The 24902-nt window shown below is 35.4% G+C and overlaps 1 protein-coding gene and 1 non-coding gene across 6 annotated transcripts in view; both read right to left on the reverse strand.

Moving 5' to 3' along the window:
* Positions 1-1283: 1283 nt before the first annotated feature.
* Positions 1284-1390, reverse strand: LOC143675190 (U6 spliceosomal RNA). The gene has a single exon (XR_013171434.1). It is a non-coding gene; the product is annotated as a U6 spliceosomal RNA (small nuclear RNA).
* Positions 1391-5569: 4179 nt separating this feature from the next.
* The window catches only part of ZYG11B (zyg-11 family member B, cell cycle regulator), a 198561-nt gene continuing 179228 nt past the window's right edge, over positions 5570-24902 (reverse strand). For all 5 annotated transcript variants that reach the window (XM_077149622.1, XM_077149623.1, XM_077149621.1 and 2 more), the window contains 4 exons: positions 23144-23341; positions 22957-23009; positions 22152-22249; positions 5570-10355 (listed from right to left, as the gene is read on the reverse strand). In XM_077149622.1, coding sequence (XP_077005737.1) covers positions 10165-10355; positions 22152-22249; positions 22957-23009; positions 23144-23341 — 540 coding nt within the window. In that variant the 3' untranslated portion in view covers positions 5570-10164. The remainder of the gene's footprint in view (positions 10356-22151; positions 22250-22956; positions 23010-23143; positions 23342-24902) is intronic.

Here is a 24902-nt window from a genome sequence, read left to right on the forward strand (position 1 = left end):
TGTCTAACTCACCGTGAGGCTTAATGAAGTCCCAGAGACAAACTGATCACAGGCAAAGGTATGTATTCAGGCACCAGCAAAGTGGGGGCCTGAAGACTTCAGCTCCCTGGGAGAATAATGGAGGATCTTTTATATTTGAGGGACTAGGTGCGGAGATTATTGATGCAAGGGTTTAGTGGGTTGAGGACAGGACAAGACCTTGAGCCATTGGCCCAGGGGAGTGAGGGAGCCTGTTTCAACAGGAGGAAACCTTGAGCCGCTGGCTGAGAGACACAGGGAGTCCAGATTGGGACGTGGAGGGAACAGTCTGTTTCGATATCGCCCAGGTGTCGGTGGGGATGGCTTCTATTGTTGTTGCCCCTTGTTCGGAATTCAAGCCTATTATTCTCACACACACCATATGTTACTTTTGTCTTCTCACATAGGTAGCATGCTTTCTAAAGGAAGGGATTATGTTTTGCTTTGAGACTTTGAGCAAATATTTGTTCCTTTCTAGGTATCATTTTCATCTGTAAAATGGAGTAAGGTAATACATTATAAAGTGGAGTAAACTGCTGGGTCATTCTCTGAATCCTTCCCTTCCTTTATCTTACAAGTTTTCTAGGAATGTTTATTGAAATTAATGAATTAGGAATTAAATAAATCATGTAAAATATGTCAAAGACTAACTATTAACATCTGTGATTTACCCATATCTACGTCTTAGCCTTGGTTTAATTGTCCCATTGTCCTAGTGAAACCTTTATTATGGAAAGAGTTTATTGCTACCTCCACACAGCTAATCAAGGAAATGGAGAAAGGAGCAGGAACAGTTAAGTGGTAGCAGCCCTCAACAGGAAAGGGTCAGCCTAGAGTTAAGAGGTCGCTTTGGAAGAGTATTAGGAAAACGTCGCATATGGGAATAATGGACCTGAAGAAAATGGGGAAAAATAAACCCTACAAACTCCTGGGGAACTGAATCAGCTAGGACAATGTTTCCCTAAGGCTGGCCTGTACATTCTTGTTGTCATGTTGAATTCTTGTTGAATGTAAGGCTGGTCCATACATTCTTGATGTCATTAAATTGTGACAGGTAGGCAGAAAATGAATAAAACAAAGACAAAAGTAATACATAAACAATGAAATGTATCCTATATAAAGGACTATCCTTTATTTATTTATTTTGACATGGGCAGGCTCCAGGAAATGAACCTGGGTCTCCGACATGGCAGGGAAGAATTTTGCCACTGAGCCACCATTGCACTGCCCTAAAGGACTGTCCTTTTTTTTCCTTTTTCTTAAAAAAATATATGGAACACTTCACGAATTTGCATGTCATCCTTGTACGGGGGCCATGCTAATCTTCTGTGTATCGTTCCAATTTTGGTATATGTGCTGCCGAAGCGAGCACACTGTCTATTTTTTCAATTATTATTATTTTTATTTTTTTTAGGACTACCCTTTTTTATGACACTATTATAACTGAGAAATCAGGATCTAAGGATGATTTTGATTAGTGAATTGTTATACACATATTCCTTCTTGCTTTCTGGAATATTGGAGTAGATGGGAAAATACCTGAAATCTCTGAATTGTAATCCAGCCGTTGCCTTGATAATGATTGTATAGCCCTTATCTTCTGCCCCTATGAAGGTTATGACTAACCTTCATCTGTACCTAGGTATCCATTTTTCAACCTTAGAGTCTTGTAATCACTAAAGATAGCCCCTAATGGATGTTAATGAAGGATCTTGGGTCCACCTGGAACTAACTCCCCAAGTCGCAAATTATCTTGATGACTGTTCTAGTTTCCTAGTTGCCGGAATGCAATATACCAGAAATGGAATGGCTTTTAAAAAGGGGAATTTAATAAGTTGCTAGTTTACAGTTCTAAGGCCGAGAAAATGTCCCAATTAAACAAATCTATAGAAATGTCCAATCTAAGGCATCCGGGGAAAGATACCTTGGTTCAAGAAGGCTGATGAAGTTCAGGGTTTCTCTCTCAAGTGGAAAGGCACATGGTGAACATGGTCAGGGTTCCTTTCTCATCTGGAAGGGCACATGGCAAACACGGTGTCATCTGCTATCTTCTTCTCCTGGCTTCCTGTTTCATGAAGCTCCCCGGGAGGCGTTTTCCTTCTTCATCTCCAAAGCGCTGACTGATGGACTCTCTGCTTTGTGGTGCTGCAGCATTCTCTGTTCTCTCTGAATCTCCATTCTCCAAAATGTTTCCTCTTTTATAGGACTCCAATAAACCAATCAAGTCCCACCCAAATGGGTGGAAACACGTCATCACCTAATCCAATTTAACAACCACTCTTGACTAAATCACATCATCCAGGAGATGATCTGATTACAGTTTCAAACATACAGTATTGAATAGGGATTATTCTACCTTTATGAAATTGGATTTTGATTAAAACATGGCTTTTCTAGGGGGCATACTTCCTTTCAAACCAGCACAATGACCCAAACTGAATTTAACCTAAGCGGGCCCACTTGACATGCGCAGTAGCTTAGACTTCAACCTACAAGTCACTTATACACCATTCCGCCATCTTCTTTCATACACTCGGTGACTAAGCATGTCTGCACATACTCAATAATTAGATCACCTGTAATTACATCATCTGGGACCACTGTACTCATTATCCTAAACCCCAACCACCTTTTCTCTAATAAAACTACTGGAATTACTGCAGTTTGGAGAGACAGATTTTGGGCTGCTCTCCTACTATGTGCATAGTGATAAACTCTCTCTTTGAAATCCCGGTGTCTCAGGAATTGGTTATTGAGCACGTTGGCAGAAGAATCCACAGCCTTTGCCCGGTAACACTGTCTATTTTTTTTATTTTTTATTTTTGAACTTACTAAGCCCTATATTTGGGGGAGGAAATGTTTTGCTCTATAAAATATTACCTTTTTGTATAGGAGCCACTACAATAATGTTGGAAGTTTTAACTTTGGAAAGCTGTCGATGGGTTCAATTCTTTGAGATAGGAACAAAGGGTGCATGGGAAGGCATTTGAGATTGGCCTGAATCTTCAAATGGGATATTTCCTTTTTATAGCAGTGACTAAAATATAGATTTCAAAGCCTGGTATATTTACCTGAATCTGATGTGTGGCTCTGGCACATAGTAGCTTGTAAACCTGGCAAGATATTTAATACCTCACAGTGTTCTTTTCCATAAAATGGAAACATGATCTCTTTTACAGAGTCCTTATAAGGCTTAGCTTAAAAAATTACATGAAAAGACTCTATTTCAGGTCAACCATTACTATTGAGTCACTACTGGTTATTTGAAATTATAGACCCTTTATCATGATACTTGGCACATGAGGCTAATTGACCCTTAATCCTAAACCATAGTTGATTTGTTCCCATTGGTCTCTAAAGGGGAAGATCCTATAATTCCACTGCTAATAACCATAAACAATAACATACTTTGTTTCGTAAGTCAGTTTTGGAGAGGTTTTGCCTATACCATTTCCTCCACATTCAAATACCTCACTACTGAAAGAGCACAAAGCAGCGTGGATACTACAAGGAGCGGGGTGAGAGGGGCTCTGGTGTCAGAAAGGAAGCTAGGCTTAATCTACTAATTCCTGTTTACTATCTGTCTGATTTGGGAGCGAGTCATTTGACCTCTATGGGCTTCAATACCCTCATCTCTAAAATAGTTGCTTATTATCTAAATTTACAAGATATTTGAGGGTTAGAGTGAACATACTACTTTGCTCATTATTCATAACCTTTAGTTTTTAAGGGCTTTAAGATTGAGCTGATGAGACCAAAAATTAGGTGGAAATATGTTTGGTAATGCCTTATTCTTCATACCCAAATATGACAATCACATTCTAGGTATGTAATTGTAAATGGCTCCTTTTGTAAGCATATTGATGTAAAGTGAAAGACAGCTAAGGAATTTTGGTTCTTAGCTCTTAGATCACATCACAGTCTAGAAAAGACATTTTGCAGAGACAGTTCTTGATAAAATCATTGTAAAACCATTTTAAACAGCTGTCCCACAAAATTCATGGGAGTAAGCCATTTATTTTCAATATATGGCCACTGGTGCCATCTCCCCAAGCCTGCTCCTAGGTTTAGCTTCTGGAAGCCAAGAGATCTGTGGCTACTTCTTCACCCTATGACTTACTCTTTTGTAAGCTGGAACCTGTGTAAGGACTGAAATTTAAGACTGCATTAGAACTTTTAAATTATTAAAGACAAAACAATGATTGATTAGAGTGCTCACGGTTTCTGTCAATTGCCCCTCCTTTCAATTTAAGTAGTTATGCAGTTATCAGACCAGTTCTTTGGGCTTTTATGATGCAGAATAACAATGGGGAATAGGAGATGGAGGGGCAATGGAATAATGGAGGAATTTAGTCAAAAGAAATTAGACTATCTACATAATAAAGAGCTGCTAAAAAGGGAGGGATGAATGGAGGAAAACTTTTTATTTTTTCAAGTGGTGCCTGAATATACCATCATTCAAAAACTTGTTGGGTTAAATATTAGCTAAAGGTATTTATCTTCCTCAGTATGTATGGCCCAACCATAGTAAAACAGTACTGCTTTTTAAATTAAATGATTTATCGGAAAGAAAGCATAAAGAAAAGTTAATTTTAAAAGTATTTAAAAAAAACAAAACTATCATCCTAACACATCTAACCTGACTTCTGTATGTTAGTTTCCATATGTATCCTACCACTTTTTGTCAGAAGAAATCACAATACAGAACTACGCGGAGAATAGTGAAGAAGTTGTATTTGTAATAACTATTAACAATTCTATAGTGTCTAAACACTAATGCTGCCCTATTATGCCACTGAAAGGACAGTGAATTCCTACTTCTTGGTGCATGTCCTCTTGTGCATCATTTTGATGCTTAATCACATATTGCCTAAAATCTAACAATATATGGGGAGGTGGGCCAATTGGATTGGGAATTTGGAAATTAAGATTTTAGTATCAGAATCTGTTAATGTTTTGATGAGTGACTTGGGTAAGTTCCTTTTACCTAAAACCTAGCTCCTTCATTTATAAAATGAGGGTTCTCAAACTAAAAGCACTAAGGATTCTTCTGGCAGTGTGGTTCTTATATTATAAATTTTGATAATCTCCCTCATTGAATGGACTTAAAGAATGTACTTTCTATCAGTTAATTATCTCAATATTTATGCGAATGAATGTCAATTCAGATATTTTCTTCAGGAATTCTTCCTGGACGGTGTCATGGGTGCCCATTTTAAATTATGTATAACTGGCCCGTAATACACTGTGCTATAGTATTTACTTATCTGTTTGTTTATTTATTTAATATTTATCTACTGTTCTGTCTAACCTTTAAGTTTCTTGAAGGACTTATAAGTTATATAAATCCCAACATTTAAACAGTACCTAGCATAGGTATTTATTGAAATGAATAGATGGAAGTCCTGTACTAGAAACTTCTGCAGTAAAATTATGGCCTTTTTCAGAGAGCAATTTCTTAGAAGTTTCATACTAAGGAATCTGAATTTTGCATTGGCACTACATTTTAAAGCAAATGTCTAGAATCAAAGCAGACAAGACACTCTTTACATAAAATGTATAACATTTATTTAAGCCAAAAAAATCTCAAAACAAAAATCTGTACACACAACATTAATAACCCAAGTGATGTCTGATTTAAAATGTAGCATGATTCATGTACAAAACACGCCCATTCATCTGGCTACAGTGGAACCGTGCCTTCATTCCAGATGACTGAGCTTTGAAATGTACACACATTATACTTTCCAATGAATTTGTCATATCCTTTGAAAGGAATTAAGACTCTTCCATTAAAATTCAAGCAAAAGATAGCTCTAACACAGGTCAGTGAGATGACAGTGAGAATTCTACAAAAGTCAAGGGTGTTTTATTTTATTCTTGCAGATTACCTGAGAGTTTATATCTTGACATAACATCCTTCCATTTTTAAAGGAAAAAAAATGCTCTCAAGAGTTTCCTGCTTTTATGAAAGCTTCTCTCAGTTTTCATTAGCTATGTAACTTGTTTCTAAGCTGATTCAAATAAACCTAAAAGGACCCAATTTGAACAGGTTTTCCAAAGGTAAGCCCAATTCAAGTTCATACTAATAATGAACTAGATTTATGGTTTCCCATAAAATAATTTTGATAACTTTGGATTTCCTAAACATTCTAAATAGTTTTCTGTCTAGCTATAAAGTTAGGCTGTGCTGTCCAAAAGAGCTTTGTTTCATCTACAGGAAGGAGAAACATCATTGATCTTTGCAAAATTTACCAAAAAAGGTGGGGGGTAGGAGAAACCAGCCAAGAAAGCTTCTTTAGACAACCAGTCAGTTAACACAGAGCATATTAAGTTAAGATTTGGTAACCATAGAATGCATAATTAGGAGTGTACCGTGTCATGCAAAGTCCGTGAAATACTAAATAAGATAAAGCAATCATTCAAAGTACATTCAACAAATTTTCCTATCATACTTCTATTCTCATTACTGGACGAAAGGCAGTTTTCCATTATTCGTCCCCCCGACCCCCAACCCACCAAAAAAAAAAAAAAAAAGTTCATGAATTAACAATAAAAAAATGTGTCAACACACAGCACACAGTAGTGGCTAGACATCCAAAATCCATGCAATCATTTGAAATTGCTACAATGGATTTGAGAGTGAACCCAAAAGTACTCAAACCTCTCTGCAAGCTGTCTCAGAACACACTACTCTGAAACTCTTAACAGTAAAAAATCCCTAAATAAGTAGCATACAGATAAACCAGAAGAGCCCATATTACACCTAATACTATGATACTGATACTGTCTTTTTGTCTTCAGTTTTAATAACACTGTTTATCCCAAAGTAAAAGTTACACAATAATCAAATAATGTAAACAAACATTAGAGAGGACAAGAGAAATGGTGCATTTTACCATCTAGAAAACTGTAAGTTTGTTTTCCCTGCTACTTATGACCTCCCTTCAATCTTGGATACTGCTACACAGTGCTGGGGGTGGTGGTGTAGGGATGTAATGCATTTTCAAACATTAAGCCAAAAGTGTGTTTCATTAATCTATTAGTGATGTATTTCATACACACTGTTCTGTAAGGGCTTACTAGTTCTAGTGAAGAACTACTACAAAGAGCTGGTGGGAAAAAGAGAAAAGATCCAGATGATCTCAAAGCAATATTTCCCCAGGTAAAAATCTCCATTAAGAAACAATATCCAACTGCTTTAAAATTTAAAAGGATCCTTACATACACTCAGAACCATACTTAAGCACATAAAATATGTTTTCATTATAATGTGCTTCTAGTAAGAACTTGCTAAAGCTGGATATATAGGATTGATGCTTTTAAACATGAAGCTCTGATTCTCTGGAAGTTTACAAATATAAGATATCCTGAAAGCAAACTCCCATAGCAGCCTATGGTGTGATTCACCTCCACAGTGGGTAATCCACTTAAGTCTACTAGTGCTACTAAGTGGCTTCCTGACTGGGGGTGAGGAGCAGCAATATTTGAGGTTAATTCCTAGAACCATGGATTGGATATACTTTTTAAAAATTCTCCACTAAGATCAGCAGTCACTGGGTCCTTGGCTAGAGGGCAAACTACCCTCGTTACTATTTGATTTATGCTTCTTTTCAACTGTTAAAAACAAACAAACAAATAATAACGTTTGTAGAGTATAAAGACCACAGCAAAACTTACTTGATGGAAAGAATGAAATGCCTTAATTATTTTGCCCTGTATTCCAGACTGTTCTTGTTTTACTCAATAACACCAATATGCATCATTATACTCTAAAGTCTGATTTAATTTCCTTTAGTAAACCTTGCTGTTGCTTATGCGTGAAGTGATCTCATGATGTTTTAAAATATCTGAGTGATCAATGATTTGCCAAAGAGTGGTTTAACCCTAGTCTAAATTGTGCTTGAAAAAGCACCTCTAAGCCACTGAAGAGGTAACCCTTGAAGGCACCAAGTACTGTTAAGTTCTAGTATACAATTGCAAAAGGGAGGCCAATATGAATTCTAACTGTAGAGACTGGCCAGTTATGACTCATAATTTCAATATATACATCTACTATAATTTAGTCAGATCCATGAACCTACAGACAATTTTGTGCCTTAATTATATACAGAATTAAGAACCATCCCAAACAGCAAAGGCACTAAAAATTTTAGGTATTTGGGATGTGATCAATTATTTTACTTTTAAGACTCAAAACTACCTGGCCATTACTAGTGCTCAAAATAATAAATTTATATTTAATTTAAAATATTTTTGAGTTTTTACCTATTAACAAATTATCATTCTGAGTAAAGAAGGGATTTACTGTTTTCTGTGCATTTTTAGTCATTTCTAAAAAACTTAGCATTAACCTAAAAGGAACATGCATTTTTTACCTCATAGTGTAAGATAGAAGCCAAACTTCTCAAATAGGCTCTCCCATACTAAATAGATAGGAAAACCAGAAATGGTCAACACAGCTAGTAATTTCCAAACTTTGACAGACTGCCTTTTTTTCTGACCTAGACATTAAAATTCAGGAAAAAAAAAGATTCCCATTTACTCTGAAATAGACTTGATCTGTGAAAATTTATCTCCCACCTATAAAAATTCTTTGAACCAAGTCAGTTGGAAGTAATAGGTTCTAAATACCTATTTTCTTTCTTTAGTTTAACTCAGTTTTCATCCCTGTAAAGGTGCTCCAAATAATTCAAGTCTCATCATTGTAATATATGAATGAAGCATATGTGTAAAAAATGTTAACATACTAATAAAAGCTCTTCTCTAAATAAAATGCTTCTGAATAATCATTATAATTTAAACATACCATTTAAAATCTCTAATGAACGCATTTTGGCCATCTATGAAAAAATGTGGTCTTCTGGGACTGCAGATTAATTGATAAACAAAATATAATTAAAAATGGAAATTAAGTTTCTTGGTGACTTGTTGCCTCCCAAGTGCTATTATTAATATAATGATAACTGATTCTTTACCATAATGTAACAGGTATCTTAAAGAAAAGGATCTAAAAAGTAATCCAACAAAAATATTTCATTTTATCCACAGCAATTAGAATCATTACATTTAACAACAGTCTAATTCTTCTCTTTTGTTTTTGGCAGTGAGATGTAGACATCTTCCTCCAACATGAACAGATTCAGAAGATACACATATTTTGAAAGAAAACGTAGCTTCTCATGGCAAATTTACCATTGTCATTTGTATTTTAACTGAGCAAATGACACCTTATCTCTAATTCACTGAACAAAAAGTCACTTTGAAATAGAGGAAAAGAATGGTCAATTTTAAGTGGAGACAATTTTATAAAAATTCACATTTTTACCATAAGACATATAGAGATTTGGGAAGTAAATCTTTATAACGCAATATGCTGTAATATTTTATACTATGGTGCTTGTGGAAACATTTCTAGAGAGTAACCAGTAGTTTGTGCAGGAAGCAGTAGTCCATGTTTCCAGGAATAAATATGAAAAACAAGCCACTGCTCACTGCCTCAGAAGAGGTGGGCTCCAGAAGGTTAGCCTGTCCCATTAAAAAAATTATACCATAAGAGTTGTTCTCCCTTAGTCGTTTTTCTTTTTACTTGTGAATATATTTTTCTTTTAGCTATTCAGGATCCTGCTGATGAGTAACTTCCATAAGGAGAGGATTAAGATTTCCATTCTTTCACACTAAGAAGGACATCTTATAAAAGATACACAGATATAGAATAAAGGCATTTTATACAGAAGCAGTATAAAATTTACAACTGAAGCATTACCAGAAATAAGGTTAACAGCTTATCTGAAGCTGAAAATTGATTGGAAGGGACTTTGAGATCAGAAAAATCTGGCCTAAGGGTTCGTGCAAATTTTTTATCATAAAACAGGAATTTCAAGCACAGATAAGTTCAAACACTGAAAGATGTGGAAATTTTCCTAAAAGGCAATAATGAAGAGACTCTTCTTGCCTCATTAAGTTAAAAATCACAAGACAAATTAGAGACTATTCACATGGGCAGTACTGTACATCACCAATCCCAAACTGGTACTATGACTCCTGTCATAGAAACCTCTAATACATCACAGAGAGTAAGATATTCCAAATGGACCAATCACAAAAATGATTTCTGTGATTCAATTACCCAATTACATATGGCTATCAATTTAGTCTGGCCTGGGGCTGCTTTCTACAGGGAGGTGGCCTCCCGTGACGTACAATGTGCTTTTCTAAACTGTCCAGAATAGCCACGGCAATCTGTTGGACATGGGGATCAGTCTGTTCATGTTCTTTGATGTTGTATAAATGCTGCAATCCTCCTTCTTCTATCAGCATACTACAATACCTTGAGGCTGAAAGAAAATAGGCAAAAGAAGTTTTCTTAAAACATTAAAAAAATTATTCTATAAAGTATGAATTCTTAGGAGCTTTTTTGATTTAAATTTTAGTTGTTTTGTTATTGGTCACTAACATGGACAATAGGTTGATAAATATGTATGTGATGTTATGTCTACAGTGCAAGGCACAAAAAAGACATTCAACAAGTCTGTAAAACTATGAAAGAATTCAAAATGAATTAAATGTCCTCATACATAAATAATACACAAAACACACCCGAATAGACATAGATATTTTCTTCTAACCTCAAAAATACACAATCTGGAAAAGTAAATTTTGTATAACATACAAAAGTATGTTATATATGACCCCAAATCACAAGTAAGTATGATCACATGTTTATGTATTTCCAATGCATTTTATCAACTTAGAGGTACTCATACTATATGCAATTTTTTATTTTAAATATTTTCTTTGCTTTTTGTTCTGAAACATAATTTTTTCTACATAAAATTAAAGATTTTTTTGTTTTAGTCACTTTTATAGAAGTATAATTTATATACATTAAAATGCACCCATATTAATCCAATTTGATGAGTTTTGATAAATGTACAAATGTGCAATCACAACTGCAATCAAGATACAGAATATTTTCACCAACTAAAAAGTTTCCGTATGTACGTTTGCAGTCAATTCCCACTGCACCTTTCATCCCTGGCAATCAATGTTCTACTGTCAATGATATGGGTCATTTTTGCCTATTCAGAACTCAAGCCATTCATGTGAATGGAATCATACAGTATGTCTTCCTTTGTGTTGACCTATTTTTATACAGCATATTTTTTAGATGCATACATGTTACATATATCAGAAGTATTTCACTGGATGGAATATACCGTATAACCATCATTTTGTTGATGGACATTTGTGGTTTTGTCCCATCCTCCCTCCAAGTTTTTGGCTACAATGATTAAAACTGACATGAACATTTTTGTATAAAGTTTTTTGTGGACAAGAGCAATGGAAATAACCATTGCTCTTGGGGTAATACCTAGATTGCCAGACATATACTAAAGGCATGGTTAACTTTGTAAGAAACCACTAACCTGTTTTCTAAAATGATTGTACAATTTTGCAATCTTATCAGTTAACAAATGGGGGTGTTTCTCCACATCTTCACCAAGACCTGTCAAGATCCAACTTTTGAACTGTGACTTGGGACCCTTGTGGAAAGTCAATTGTCCATAATGTGGGGATTTACTTCTGGACTCTCAACTTTATTTTATTGATCCATCTCTCTATCCTTTCGCTAGGGACACAATGTCTTCATTAATGCAGCATTGTAGTAAGTTTTGGAGTGGGGAAGAGTAAGTGTGAGCCCTCCAATGTTGTTCATTTCCAAGATTTTTTTGACTACTCTAGGTCCCCTGCATTTCCACATGAATTTTATAATCACCTTGTCAATTTCTGCAAAAAAGGAAGCTGGAATTTTGATATGAACAGACTTAAATCTATCTGTTGATCAATTTGGATCGTGATGCCATCCTTACAAAATTGCCTTCAAATTTCTGAACATAGGATATCTATTTATTTGTCTTTTTTATGTTTTCTCAACCATGTTTTTGTAAATTATTTATTCATTTTTAAGTGTGGTAAAATATTTATAACATAAAAGTCATTTAAACCATTTTAAGTGGACAATTCTTTGCCATTAAGTACACCAAAAATACTGTGCAACTTTTACTACTATTTTCAATTCTGTTTTATAGTTTCTTCCAGTTTACTGGGTGAGGACTAGTCTGATATGAGTTCCTACTTACATAGTTTTCTATCAAGCCTCTTCACTTATAATGACAGGCAAATATTCCACTGTCTGGAAATTTCAACATTATTTAGTATTTGCCTATTGTTAGACCTCTAGGTTATTTACAATTATTTGCTATCATAATTAACATTACAATGAATATCTCTGTATCATTTTAAAATTAAGAGGCAGACTACCTAATTGTTTATCAATAGAGAAATGGTTTTATGAATTACTAATAAATTAATTCAATAAAATGTATAGCCATGAAATAAGGATTATGTGATCATTACAAATCATGTGTCAAGAACTTTTTAAAATATGGAAAAATGCTCATTATAATGTGTGAAGTATTTACTATTATTATTTCCACTTAATAAATATGGAAACTGAGGTCTCCTGCTTAATAATTTGCTCAAGTTGATACAGAAAGTAAATGGTGGAACAGTATTCCCATATGTTCTTAACGAATATGCTATACTGTCTCTTAAGTATTAAAAGCTGTAAGCAGGATTAAAATATTTAAAACAAAAAAGTAAATTCCATACTAAATATGAACAAACTATTTAGGAAAGCAAGAAAGTAGGAACCTGAACTATTTGAGGTAGATATAAAATATTCCAACATTTCCCAATTTTGGTGCATTTAATAAACTCTTTAGGGTTGTCATTTCATAGAATAAATCTGAATGAACACTGACACCCATAGTAGTCACAAAAATAGACATTTATTTGAAAATGCACCATTATTTACTTGCTATGTTTTATTTTCTCCTACTGAGCTATGAAAGATACCCTTCTGTGAGTTATGAGGAAAGAAATGTACACATTAGATGCTGAGTATAAGAGGTAGGAATAAGATGGGACAAGCTATAAAGAAACTAAGAGATGGCGGTTTAGTGAGGTGTGGGATTTAGTTTGTCCTCCAGAGCAGCTAGTAAACAGCCAGGAACAGTACAGAACAACTGCTAGCACCACGTCAGTGAACAGACACACAGCATACACCAGTCTGACAAGCTGGACTGGCTGCAATCCCACCCAGAACCCAAGGCTTCTCAGGTTCCAACTATCCCAGGCAAGAGCAGAATTAAGCTTGTCTAAGAGTTTGTCTGGAGGCTGTGTCTTCCACAGGACAGGGGTGGGGCCCAGCTCAGGTGGAATCCCTCCCTCAAAGAATTCAGACCCCAGGGTCTAGAAAACTAAAGCAATTAAAGCCAGCCTACAACCTATCCTCTGTCTCAACCACACCCCCAGTAGGGAGGGTCTGCTGAAGTTAAAGGTACCACATTACCTTATGCGGGTGGGACCCGCAGGCAGACAAGTGCCACATACTGGGCAGGAGAGGAAAAACACAGAGTCTAAAGGCTTTCTAAGAAAGTTTTCAACCTGGTAGGTCTCACCCTCAGAGAAAACTGACGCAGGTGACTCTTTCTTCCTGAGAGGAAGCCAGTTGGGTCTGGGAAAATCTGACTGGGGTCTATAATACCTAAGTACACCCTCCTAAGGTGGGTAAAAAAAGGGACCACACAGGCAGGGCAAGAAACAAGAAAACAAGGAATGAAAAATTCTAATCTGTTTAAAAAAACCTAAGCTAGAGGTTTAGAATATGCTGAACTGAATGTCATAGAACAGACAGACAATAAAGTCATCCAAGAAGAAAATCGTAAGTAAAAAAAGTGAAAATAATCTCCAGAATAAACTAATTAAGGAAATCTAATGCCTAGATGCCAGCCAAAATAACAAATCATAGTAGGAAAACTGAAGATATGGCCCAGTCAAAGGAACAAACCAAGTCAAATGAGATACAGGAGTTGAAATAATTAATTCAGAATGTTCGAACAGATATGGAAAGCATCATCAAAAAACAGGTCAGTGAATTGAGGGAGGATATAAAGAAGGCAAGGAATGAACAAAAAGAAGAAATCAAAAGTTTGAAAAAGCAAATCACAGAACTTATGGGAATGAAAGGCACAGCAGAAGAGATGAAAAAAACAATGGAAACCTACAATGTTACATTTCAAGAGCCAGAAGACAGTATTAGTGAACTGGAGGACAGGACATCTGAAATCCGACAAGCAAAAGAAAAAATAGGGAAAAGAATGGAAAAATATGGGCAGGGACTCAGGGAACTGAATGACAACATGAAGCACATGGATAGACATGTTGTGGGTATCCCAGAAGGAGAAGAGAAGGGAAAAGGAGGAGAAAAACTAATGGAGGAAATTATCATTGAAAATTTCTTTACTCTTATGAGAGACTTAAAATTACAGATCCAAGAAGTGCAGGGTACCCCAAACAGGATAGATCCAAATAGATGTACTCCAAGACACTTACTAATCAGAATGTCATATGTCAAAGATAAAGAGAGAATTCTGAAAGCAGCAAGAGAAAAACAATCTATCACATACAAGGGAAGCCCAATAAGACTATGCATAGATTTCTCAGCAGAAACCATGAAGGTGAGAAGACAGTGGGATGATATATTTAAATTACTAAAAGAGAAAAACTGCCAACCAAGAATTCTATATCCAACAAAATTGTCCTTCAAAAATGAGGGGGAAAATAAAACATTTTCAGACAAAAAGTCACTGAGAGAATTTGTGACCAAGAGACCAGCTCTGCAAGAAATACTAAAGGGAGCACTAGAGACAGATAGGAAAAGACAGGAGAGAGAGGTGTGGAGAAGAGTGCAGAAATGAAGACTATCAGTAAAAGTAAAAAGAAGAAAAATTAGATGTGACATATAAAATCGAGAAGGCAAAATGGAAGAAGAAAGTACTGCCCATACAATAATAACACTAAATGTTAATGGATTAAACTTCCCAATCAAAAGACACAGAGTGGCAGAATGGACTGAAAAACAGGACTCTCATCTATATGCTCTTTACAGGAGATGCATCTTAGACCCAAGGATGAACATAGGTTGAAAGTGAAAAGTTGGGAAAAGATATTTCATGAGCAATCAGAAAAGGGCAGGAGTAGCTATACTAATATCCAACAAATTAGACTTCAAATGTAAAACAATTAAAAGAGACAAAGAAAAATTCAACAAGAAGACATAACAATCATAAATATTCTACACCAAGCCAGAGTGCTCCAAAATATATGAGGCAAACACTGAAAACACTGAAAAGAGAAACAGACACATCTACTATAATAATTGGAGACTTCAATTCCCCATTCTCATCAATGGACTGAACATCTATACAGAGGATCAATAAAGAAACAGAAAATTTGAATAATACAATAAATAAGCTAGACTTAACAGACATTTATAGACATTTATCCCACAACAGCAGGATACACCTTTTTCTCAAATGCTCATGGATCATTCTCAAGGACAGACCATATGCTGGGTCACAAAGCAAGTCTCAACAAATTTAAAAAGACTGAAATCATACAAAACACTTTCTCAGATCATAAAGGAATGAAGTTGAAAATCAGTAATAGGCAGTGGGTCATAAAATTCACAAATATATGGCAGCTCAACAACATACTCTCAAACAACCAGTGGGTCAAGAAAGAAATTACAAGAGAAGTCAGTAAATATCTCAAGGCAAATGAAAATGAAAACAAAACATATCAAAATTTATGGGATGCAGCAAAGGCAATGCTAAGAGGGAAATTTATTGCCCTAAATGCCTAAATCAAAAAAGAAGAGCAAAAACTGAGGAATTAACTGTCTACTTGGAAGAACTAGAGAAAGAACAGAAAACTAACCCCAAAACAAGCAAAAGGAAAGAGATAACAACAATTAGAGTAGAAATAAATGAAATTGAGAACATGAAAACAATCAAGAAAATCAACAAAACCAGAAGTTGGTTCTATGAGAAAATCAGTAAGGTTGATGGACCATAAGTGAGACTGATAAAAAGAAGAAGAGAGAGGATGCAAACAAATGAAATAAGAACTGGAAGAGGAGACATAACCACTGGCCCCACAGAAATACAGGAGGTAAAGAGAAGATACTATGAACAACTTTATCCCAATAAACTGGACAATGTAGATAAAATGGACAACTTCCTAAAAAATCATGTACAATCAACAGTGACTCAAGAATAAATAAATGAACTCAACAAACCAATCACAAGTAAAGAAACTGAATTAGTCATTAAGAAGCTCCCCGAAAAAGAAAAGTTCAGGACCAGATGGCTTCACATGTGAATTCTATCAAACATTCAAGAAAGAATTAGTACCAATCCTGCTCAAACTCTTCAAAAAAAATTGAAGAGGAGGGGGCCACAGTGGCTGAGTGCCAGAGTTCTTGCCTGCCATGCCTGAGACCTGGGTTTGAGTCCCAGTACCTGCACATGTTAAAAAAAAAAAAAAAAAACTGAGGAGGAGGGAAGGCTATCTAATTCATTCTATGAAGTCAACATCACCCTCATACCAAAGCCAGACAAAGATACTACAAGGAAAATCACAGACCAATCTCTCTAATGAATATAGATGTAAAAATCCTCAACAAAACTCTTGCAAATCAAATCCAGCACTGCATTAAAAGAATTATACACCGTGACCAAGGAGGATTCATCTCACGTATGCAAGGATGGTTCAACATAAGAAAATCAATTAATGTAATACACCATATCAACAAATCAAAGCAGAAAACCCACATGATCATCTCGATCGCTACAGAAAAGGCATTTGAGAAAATTCAACATCCTTTCTTGATGAAAACACTTCAAAGGATAGGAATAGAAGGGAATTTCCTCAACATGATAAAGGGAATATATGAAAAACTCACAGCTAACATCATCCTCAATGGAGAAAAACTGAAAACTTTCCCTTTAGACCAGGAACAGGCCAAGGATGTCCACTATTACCACTGTTATACAATGTGGTGTTGGAAGTTCTAGCCAGAGCAATTAGACAAGAAAAAGAAATACAAGACATCAAAATTGGAAAGGAAGAAGTAAAACTCTCACTGTCTGCTGATGATATGATACTATATGTCAAAAACCCCCAAAAAGCCACAGCAAAACTACTAGAGCTAATAAATGAGTACAGCAAAGTGGCAAGTTATAAGATCAACACTCAAAAATCTGTAGTGTTTCTATACACTAGTAATGAACAATCTGAGGGGGAAGTCAAGAGAAAAATTCCATTTACAATTGTAACCAAAAGAATAAAATATTTAGGAATAAATTTAACTAAGGATACAAAGACCTATACAAACAAATCTACAAGAAATTGCTAAAAGAAATCACTAAAGACCTAAATAAATGGAAGGGCATACTGTGTTCATGGATTGGATGACTATATATAGTTAAGATGTCAATTCCACCTAAATTGATTTATAGATTCAATGCAATACCAATAAGAATCCCCAAATCTTACTTTTCAGAAGTAGAAAAAACAATAACCAAATTTACCTGGAAGGCAGGGTGCCCCGAATAGCTAAAAGTATCCTGAAAAGGAAAAAATAAGTTGGCGGTCTCACGTTATCTGACTTCAAGGTGTATTATGAAGCTACAGTGGTCAAAACAGCATGATACTGGCATAAAGATAGATATATTGACAAATGGAATAGAATAGAGTGTTCAGATATAGACCCTTCCATGTATGGACTACTGATATCTGATAAGGCAATCAAGCCAACTCACCTGGGACAGAACAGTCTCTTCAATAAATGATGCCTAGAGAACTGAATATCCACACGCAAAAGAATGAAAGAGGATCCATATCTCACACCCTATACAAAAATTAACTCAAAATGGATGAAAGACCTAAACATTAGATCTAAGGCCATTAAACTTTTAGAAGAAAATGTAGGGAAATATCTTATAAATCTTATAGTAGGAGGCAGTTTCCTAGATCTTACACCCAAAGCACAAGCATTGAAGAAATAAATAAATAAATAAATTTAAACATTTTTGAGCATCAAACAATGTTGTCAAGAAAGTAAAAAGACAGCTTACACAATGGGAGACAAAATTTGGAAACGATATATCAGATAAGGGTCTAGTATCCAGAAAATATAAAGAGACTGTTCAACTCAACAACAAAAAGACAAACAACCCAATTACAAAATGGGCAAAAGACATGAACAGACATTTCTCAGAAGAGGAAACAGAAATGGCCAAAAGGCATTTTAAAAGATACTCAACTTCCCTGGCTATTAGGGAAATGCAAATGAAAACCACAATGAGATATCATCTCACACCCACCAGAATGGCCATTATCAATAAAACAGAAAACGACAAGTGCTGGAGAGGATGTGGAGAAAGAGGCACACTTATCCACTGTTGGTGGGATTGTCACACGGTACAACCACTGTGGAAGGAAGTTTGGCGTTTCCTCAGGAAGCCAAGTACAGAATTGCCATATGATCTGACAATACCACTGCTAGGTATCTACTCAGAGGACATGAGGGCAAGGACACAAATGGACACTTGCACACCAATGTTTATAGCAGCATTATTTACAATTGCCAAGAGGTGGAAACAGCCCAAATGTCCATCAACAGATGAGTGGCTAAATTAGCTGTGGTATATACATACGACGGAATATTATGCAGCTGTAAGACTATACAGTTATGAAGTATGTAATAACATGGATGGACCTTGAGGACATTATGCTGAGTGAGATTAGACAGAAACAAAACGACAAATACTGTATGATCTCACTGATATGAACTAACATTAATGAATGAACTTGGAGAATTTCAGTTAATAACGGAGACCATCAGGAGATAGAAATAGGGTAGATATTGGGTAATTGGAACTGAAGGGATGCAGATTATGCAACAGGACTGATTGTAAAAATTAAGAAACGCATAGCACAATACTACCTAACTGTAATACAATAATGTTAGTACTCTGAATGAAGCTGAATGTGAGACTGAGAGAAGCAGGAGGGCTGGGGGCACAAATGAATTCAGAGGGAAAGAAAAATGACAAAAATTGAGATGGTATATTCTAGGAATGCCTAGAGTGTACAATATATTGACTAACTGTACAAATCAAAAAATGTTTTTGCATAAGGAAGAGCAAAGTAATATTAATATTGCAGGGTTGAAAATAGATGGCAATTAATATTTTAAAACTTTACATGTGTGAGATTAAAGCAAAAAATGTTTATTTAGTACAAAATTTATATCTTGACTAGTGCATTTCCTCATCTAATTTATATGGACAGTTTAAGTGAACACCTTAAGTGCATGGAACCTTGAGTAGGGCATGAGAGTTTGTAGGTTTGTCCAGAGTGATGCCCTGAAAAATCCCAGAGTGATGTGAACAGTGAATAAAAAAGTATTTGCAAAGTCCCCTTGGGGGGGGGAATGGTGAGAAAGAGGGAAAATTCAACTTCCCCATTTGGAGAAGGCCTGATATTCTCACAAGCAGTGAGGACAACAAAATCAACAGGCTGAACCCTCAAACTTGGGGTAAGTTCATATGAAACTTATCCCCTCAAAGGATATGCTAAGCCCACTTAAAATTAGGCCTACGAGTCATTGCCAGAGAACCTCTTTTGCTGCTCAGATGTGGCCTATCTCTCAGCCAACATGGCAAGAAAACTCACTGCCCCCACCCTGTCTCTATGTGGGACATGACTCCCGGGGGTGTAAACCTCCCTGGCAACATGGGAGAGAAATCCTAGAATGGGTTGGGACACAACATCAAGGAATTGAGAAAATCTTCTCGACTGAAAGAGCAATGAGACAAAATAAAGTGTCAGTGGCTGAGAGATTTCAAATAGAGTCGAGAGGTTATACTGGAAGTTATTCTTATGCATTATATAGATAATCCCTTTATAGTTTAAGGTGTATTAGAGAGGCTAGAGGGAAGTGCCTGAAACTTCAGAGCTGTGTTCTAGTAGTCATGTTTGAGATGATCCTATAATGATATAGCTTTTGGAAGGCTACCATATGATTGTGAAAACCTTGTTCTGATGCTCCTTTTATCCTTTTATGGACAGAGGAGTAAAAAATATGGATTAAAAATAAATAAATAATAGGTGGAACAAATGTTAAAATAAATTGAGTAGAGGGAAATACTAGTGGTCAATGAGAGGGAGTGGAAAGGGGTATGGGATATATGAGTTTTTTCTTTTTCTGGAGTGATGTAAATGTTCTGAGAAATGATCACGGTGATGAATATACATCTATGTGATGATATTGTGGGCCACTGATTGCACACAAGTACGGAATGTTCATACGTTAAGAATGTTCGCATTGTATGTTGATCAATTTTATTAATAAAAATTTAAAAACATAACAAGAGATCTATATAGCAAGTTAAAAGATGGTAACTGTTAGAGAAAAAATGAAAAAAAAGTTAGGAAATAAGGAGTGCAGGGAATGCTGGTGATTTCAGAATAGATCTCTTTAGAAGGCGACATCAGAGAAAAGACGTCATTGTTTAGTTCTAAGAATTTTTAAATTCCACCCTAATTTCTTATTGGAGTTATGGCTTAATTAGAAGTATATTTTATTATCTTTAGTTATCCTTTTATTATTGATTGTATATTTGTCTTGGGGTCTGAGATTTATGGATTCGGAGTTTGCATTATGTTCTCGTGTGTGGGCAATTTCAGAAATGTTCATATATGTTTGTGAAGTTAGACAGATAGACCCATTAAACTGAACCTGGTAACCATATTGTTTAAAGCTTCTATTTATTTACTGTTAATTTTTTTCTGTGTGACCTATCAGTTTCTAAGAGATATATTTTTCTGAAATAGTGGAATGTTAACCCTTAACAAACTCTAAAATCTGCTCTGTAATTACTTGTAGAAGTATACTTTGAAAATTATTGCTTTTTCTTTCTTTGTATATATGTTGCATTTCATAATAAAAAAATGTTTAAAAAAAAAAAAGAAATTAAGGAGTCCTCAGAACCTGTGGGTCCAATAAAAGGAGAAAACCGTTAGAGCAGAGGCAGTTTAAGATGCTAGTGAGGCAGTCTTATGTTTAGGAAACAAGTACTTTGCTTCTGAGGAATTCAGTAGAGGTACAAGAGTAGCCTCCAAGGTACTTTAGGTAAGTACAAAGCAGTTTTCTTTGTCATTCCCACTTTCTAAACCCTTCTTCTTTGTCCATCTGATACAGAAGAGCTTTAACTGAATTGACTTTTGGTTGTATACACTGAGTTTTCATCAAAGTATGCAATAGGAAATAATCTTACAAAATGTTACTGCCTTTGCTATAAGGATATTTTTTTAAACAATTCTCATATTTCCTATATGAGGCCTTTATATGGCCCTATCAATTTCCTATGTTAAGAGTTTTAATTTACAGTTACTGCTCAGAAAATCTTTAATTCCCAAGGAAATGAAAAATTTTCCCCCTCATACAGAGTGAGAGCCAGATAGTTAATTTTCAGCCCATCTACTAAAAGTACACAAATCTCTGTAGGGCCTGCATGTCTATGTTTTAAAAATTTCCTTCCATCCTTTAATTCTTGTTCTAATTATTATCCCTTGGTCCCACTTTTTAATTTTTAAATTTACACTCTACTATTTTAAATTATGTATTTATAGTACACTGTCTCAAGTAACTTGTGAAATGAGTTTATATTCATAAATAACTGGCAGAGTTGCATTACAACCTTGAAAAAATGAATGGTCTAGAACCCAATTTAAATGCTTTGCTTTTCCTGAGACTATGGGTGCTGAGAGCAATGTCTTGAACTAACAATGGAAGTTTGGGTGAATGAGATTATGCACTAGAATGTATCACAAACTCTAGATCTCCCTAGGACTTTTCGTTCAACTAAATGGACTCATTGTAGGCCAGTGTGTCTTGCTGATCATTGCCCTTCATTACCTAGCATTGCTAAGCCCACACTAAAAGAATAAATTTAATTTTATAACAGTATATAACAGATTCTCTTATATTGCATTTTTAATTTTATAACAGATTCTCTTATATTGCATTTTTAAAAGTCTGTCCTTAAAAATAATTTCACTAAACAATTTAACCTGGATTTACAAAGGTTAAAGGGTAACTGAAAGGATGATTTCATTTGAAAAAGAAAACCATAGTTCTCTTTTTTGGTACATACGATTCTTGCTGCAGACATGCTGCATGGCCCAAACTGCCCAGAGCTGGACTCCTGGTGTTGTAAAACAGCCAAGTAATGGGAAAAATGGATTAAAAGACCTAAAAATTCAAAAGAAAAGTAATCAAAAGATTTCTAGAATCATAAATTTTTCATTCCAGAAATTTCACCCCACTATTTATAGACTAATAAATGAGTTATAGAACAGTGTTTCTTTGTCTCAGCCATTTTAAGAAAGGGTCACTTTCAGACCTACGTTGTAGGTACAGAAGATGAAAGGTGGTAAGAACAAGGTACTGACAGGGAAAAATATTTTCTTCAAAAGCATTATTTTTTTTTAGTCTTGAAGATGCACATTTGAAGAACAGCAGACCTTGGTTTGGAAATTAAGAAAAGAAGTTAGTTATTAACTGGTAGAGTACCTTCAAGGTGGTCTAGAATTAGTCCTACTTCTACTGGGAATCTGCATAGAAATGGATAAAATACAATAGGGAAGTCAGGACTAAGCTCATAACTCATCTCCTCTATAAGCTTTTTTATAATTTCCCAATGTAGATTTAAGAGCTGTCATCTTAAATATTACAGCACTCTATGCACAATGGTGAACTCTATATCTGATTCACATTTGATCTCCCTCACTAGACTATAAGATTCTTGTGTGCAAGTAACGTGGTTTAATATCCTGCTTCTTTTAAAGCCAGTTTCAAGATGGATGCCTGAGGAAAAAATTATACATCTAGTAGGAATGATCTCTATCCAACCAAACTGACCACATTACTGGGTTGATATTAATTATCATGCTAATTACCTGTATGCTACCATCTCACACTCGGGAGTTGGCCATTTCAAAATAGCTGAATGCTGCAAGACATAAGACCCACAAAAGATTACAATATTATATTTAGTCATGCGTTCTTACATTATAAAACTTTGATAGTTTGACCACTATGAATGTTTTTTGCTTTTTGTTTCCAGAAAACACGAAATGACCTTACCAGATCATCAAGAAGAGAATTCCTCTGGCTGTGGCTCAATGTCCAGGCTTGTTCACCTCTGGATATTAAATGGGCAATAATTCCAGCTGCAAAGTAACTCACTTCTACCTCACCACTGTGTAGGAGGCTACTGATGTGATCTATAAAATCCTTCCACATTAATTCAGAATGCAGTTCTTGTACTTCGGCTATATTGTTCTGGAAAAACAGAAAATATAAAAATTAAAGTAATGTAGGGCAGTGCAAAGGTGGCTCAGTGGCAGAATTCTTCCCTGCCATGCTGCAAACCTGGGTTCGATTCCTGGTACCTGCCCACGCCATAAATAAATAAATACATAAAATAACATATATAATAAAAGATTAAATGACTCTGTGTACTCTAAGAAAGGTCAGAGATTACAATTATTTAAATATGTATCTACATATGGACAAAATGTAAAGACTGGTGCTATGTTAACATAGTGAGATTAAAATTGATTCTTTTTCTCTCTTTCACAAATAATAAAACAAAAAGGAAACAGTAGTAAAGTCCTTATCAGGTAAAATGGAAAAGTAGATAACCTAAAAACCTTTTTGAATTCAGACACCCTGAAATTCTGGGTAAAAAATAGCTAACATCCTTTAAATATATAACTTTATTTGCTAGGATCAAAAAAGCACAGAAAGAGCCAAACTAAAGCAGTAAAAGACAATTACCAACTTGTAAGGGCAGGAAAACCGGATTTTAATAGCCATGCAAAAGCAGAAACCATGCAAGAGCAGAAGATGAAGGCTAGATATGAGAACTGAGATTCCCCATATAATACCAGGACTTTCCAAGGGTATACTAACAAAGGTATATGAAAAAAGGCTTGACTATTGTAATCTGGGCACTTGGCCTAAAAGGAGAAGACTGCATTTGTCATTTATAACCAAATGCCTACTCTCATGCAAGACTGTAGTTCGAATTTACACCATCTGTGGTATGGACAAACTCCAAACAGAGTAAAAACTCCTACAAGGTAGGCGGCAAACCAGGAAAATGTGGTATCTAGAAAGCAGAGAGGGGTGAGTGTATCAAAAGACATGAAGCTATTAGCACTTCTAAATGAGGTGGAGAGCCTAAGTAAGACGATGGAAAAAACCCATCCATTTGTTTGAGGAGTTTAATGATCCTGTGTCTTAAAAAATACAAAGATGCAGACCTCCACTGAATGCCAAAGGTTTCCAGTATACTGCTGTCCTATAGATGGTAGGTATCTTATCTGGACTTGAGGTGTGATAGTTCCCCAGGCCTCCATTCATAGGGGAAACAGCTGGGAAGCTTCCAATTGTGGTTAATCTTTTTCCAAGTATCTAAGCTCCAAATTATCTTCCACTGCTCTGAAGATTAATCTTCATTTAAACTTCATTTGATTTAATAAAAAATCATAATTCTCTTATCACATTGATCCCATTTCTCAGAAACCAATAACTCTGGCCTTGTCATTGTAAAGAGACTATTTACTCCTAGCTTAAGTCATTCTGTATTAACAGAAAATGAAAGGTATTATGCCCACATGTATTCTTTATGATGATTCACAAGTTTCTTTTCCAATCATGGAAAAGAGTGTGTGTGGAACTGTACTCACTATGAATGCGTATACTTTTTTTTTCATCAGAATCAATGATTAATCATTGTCTATTATGACCCTCTCTAATTTCATATTATAAACAAGAAAAGGCATTTCACATTCATTTTATACTTTTCTCTACCTATATTTCTTACACGAGCATATTT

The sequence above is a fragment of the Tamandua tetradactyla genome, chromosome 2, assembly GCF_023851605.1.
Source record: "Tamandua tetradactyla isolate mTamTet1 chromosome 2, mTamTet1.pri, whole genome shotgun sequence".
NCBI lineage: Eukaryota > Metazoa > Chordata > Mammalia > Pilosa > Myrmecophagidae > Tamandua > Tamandua tetradactyla.